This window comes from Cariama cristata, unplaced genomic scaffold, assembly GCF_000690535.1.
Source record: "Cariama cristata isolate BGI_N322 unplaced genomic scaffold, ASM69053v1 scaffold8213, whole genome shotgun sequence".
In the NCBI taxonomy this organism is placed as follows: domain Eukaryota; kingdom Metazoa; phylum Chordata; class Aves; order Cariamiformes; family Cariamidae; genus Cariama; species Cariama cristata.
In genome coordinates, this window is record NW_009610064.1 from 1 (window position 1) to 3,077 (window position 3,077).

The following is a 3,077-nucleotide window of genomic DNA, read 5'->3' on the forward strand; positions in this document are numbered from 1 at the left end:
TCACAGGACCACTGCTTTGTCCCTAACATTTTACTGAGCAGTCTGGAGTCACTTATAGAAAGCCTATAATTCCCAGAGATGTTTTACAGTCTAGGCCACTTGCTAGAATTATCATGTAATACCAGTTTGACTCCAGTAATTCTCTTTCCTTCAGCCAAGAGTTTCAGGGCAGAACTTTTCTCCTCCCAGTGAGGGCTGCTTGAGCCATTTCAGCTGGAGGTAGCTGGCCACTGGTGGGAGAGTTTATCTCCTTTCTTAAATAGCATAGTAGTATCTCATTGCTGGGGCTTTATTCAAACAACGAAAAATAAATCTCCTCATGGTCCCCTGTATTTCTTTTAATTTAACGGGCCCAAGTTGCAGATTTTTATGCCTTTCCCCTGTGGGTCAAGACAGTGCTATTAGAAAAGGTACAAAGCTCATGGTGAATTTGTGTATTATAATCCATCAGCACTAAGAAAGGGAAGTGAGGATAAAGCTTCAAGTCCTTAAGATTTACCTTTGGGTTATACTCTGCATTTCTGGCATGCAGAGCTATGTTCTTCAGATCTAGTTTACAAGCCAAGTTTACAGTCGAAACTATATTCCTGAGGAATGAGAGGAATTTAGTTATTGCAAAAGCAAGCCGCTGCAGAGCCAACCCCCAACATTATTAGCCTAATGTGAAGTCACACTCCAATTAATAATTGCCACCAACTAATTGCCTGCCTACCTCCTTCCCACTCTAGCATTAAGCTACTGTTGGCAAAACTTAAGTAATTCAATACCAAAATTACAGTTTGAGATATAACAAGGCATAAAATTATTAGTTCCCAAATACTAAGTGTGTATCTTCCAATAAGCACATCACTGAAGTCTTTTACGGCTTTGAATTGAACCATTACTGAGTGTTTACAGAGTTATCACAACACTCTTAAGGTAGGTAAGAGCATGCTATTCTCTACAAACTACTCCATAGTTGCTCTATCCTAGATGGGACAGGATCTTTTAACAAGGCCACAACTTATCACACTTCTTTTCATGCCCCTTTGCCTTCCTCAGCTGTGATCATTTCTGCTCTCAGAAAAGCAGGCCAACATCTTTAAACCCCTGCAGTCTGCTGTCATCCTTCACATTCTCCTTGCTGGAAGAAATCCTCCTTTTCAAGTATTTTTGTCTTTTTGTCCTGCAGACTGAAGTAACCAGCAGTACATGCTATATAAAAATAATTTCTACCAAACATTTCTCCCTTTGAGACTTCATCTCCTCACTCCCAGAAGAGACTTTTCCCTTTTAACAAGCCAGAGGCATTTCAGATACTTGCTCACCCAGCATGTTTATCAAGTCCACTCTCTCCTGTTTGGCTAAGCTGTGTATTGTTCTGTGCCACTTCCATTTTTGTATTTCACTGATCAGCAGAGTATCCAGTTGCTTTCCAATATTGTCAGTTCATTTGCTCCATATCTCCTCAAAGAGGAATAAATGCCCCCACCCCGGCCCAGTTTTTTGGGTGGGCTTATTTAAGACCAAACCACACTTGCCATATTCTATGAGAAGTCAGAGCAGTACCTTGCAGTTTAAGCAAAACTATGACTATACATAATATATTACATATATACTCCATATATAAACTTACTGTAACTGAGGAACTATGCCAGAGCTTTCCGATGAAGGTGTCACTGGCGTCATAGGAGTCATTGATGTCAGAGGAGGACACACACCAGATGCTTCAGGAGATGGTTGAGTTGCATCTGGATAGGACAAGCTGCCTTCATCCATGAAAATACTGCTGTCCTCATTTCTTGATATTGACCCATCAAACTCTTTTTGCATTTCATGATTATTTTCAGATAGGTTTTGTTCTTTGTTACCATGGCTAATATCTGGAAGAAAGCTGAGATCCACAGAAGAGAAATCTGCAGGAAGCTCTTTCAGCTGATTAAATTGAGAACCAAACAACACATCTTCAGTTGTTTGAATTGGAAGGTCTACATCATAAGGGCTCATGGGAGTAAACGCCTGAGGACTAGTTGAGAGATCATCCTTGAATTAAGAAAAAAGTGTCATTAAGGATCTTGTATTAAAACATTTACTTTAACTGGGAAACTAAATTAAGATTAATCTTCAATTCAACAAGGAAGTTGAAATAATTTTTCCCTGTACATATTATAGCAAAGAATAGTCTTCAGATTTGAAAGCATGTTGTTTGCTTGTCTATCAGCATATAAAACTCCAGATAACTTCTATAGCGGAGATATACATTTTCCCACCACACTTCAAAGGCAGCCTGGAATGCTCTAATATCACAAATTGAGAAATGCTATATACCTTCAGCAGCAACTGGAGGTACAATATTGGCACTTTCTCCTTCACAGCCATTGTCATGCCTCCGTTACGCACATAACCAACATAATTGCTCATGAGTATTTTTCCCCAAGGAAGACAGCTGGCATTTTCTGGCTGGCTTTAACTCTCATTCAGTATATTACTATTTTCTCTCCCTGCTATTAGGGGAACAGTGTCAATGTTGTGTTGGATTTGTGCAACAGAGGGCAGCAGCTCACAGAACCACGAGCAGTTCATTCTCTCAGCTGCTGGAGGTCACCAGACTTCATTTAAGTGAGACACAGTCAGCATCCTTTCCCAAATCAAGCATGCAACTTATCTGCAAGCAAGTTCTTGCATACTAATATCCTTCTTTGTCAGCTCTTAAAAGCTATTTAAAAGGCATCATAATATTGAGGCAGCAAGAGCCAAGGAAAGGATTTATTCCCTTCTCCATTAGGGCATAAGCCTCTAGTTAGCAGAAAGCTTCTTTCAGGAAGGTGGTTTCTGCCAATACCCGCAGCAGGTGGCAGCTTGGGCTAGATGATCCATACAAGGTGGTTTGTGTTCATTTGGGCATTTTTGGGCTGGAAGGCCAAAAGGACTTGAAAAGTCCAAGCACAAATCAGAACAGGGAACAGTGCACAGGACTGAGGCCCTCGAGTTGGCAGCAACTGCCAGAGGTCCAGCGAGAGCAGGGTTTCCAGATCAATGCTTTTCAGCCCTGAGCTAGTGCTGCTCTATGTTCTGTGCTAATCAGCTCGCTTAACAAC

General features: G+C 41.0%; 1 protein-coding gene across 1 annotated transcript; it reads right to left on the reverse strand.

Annotated features, from left to right (window-relative positions):
• Nucleotides 1-499: 499 nt before the first annotated feature.
• LOC104156421 (TATA box-binding protein-like protein 2) lies at nucleotides 500-2,364 on the reverse strand (the record flags this gene model as incomplete). The annotated part of the gene is made up of 3 exons (XM_009697749.1): nucleotides 2,308-2,364; nucleotides 1,616-2,022; nucleotides 500-587 (listed from the first exon to the last, which is right to left on the reverse strand). Coding segments are annotated over exons 1-3 (552 nt in total), but the record flags the coding sequence as incomplete, so codon positions are not given.
• Between the last annotated feature and the right edge of the window lie 713 nt (nucleotides 2,365-3,077).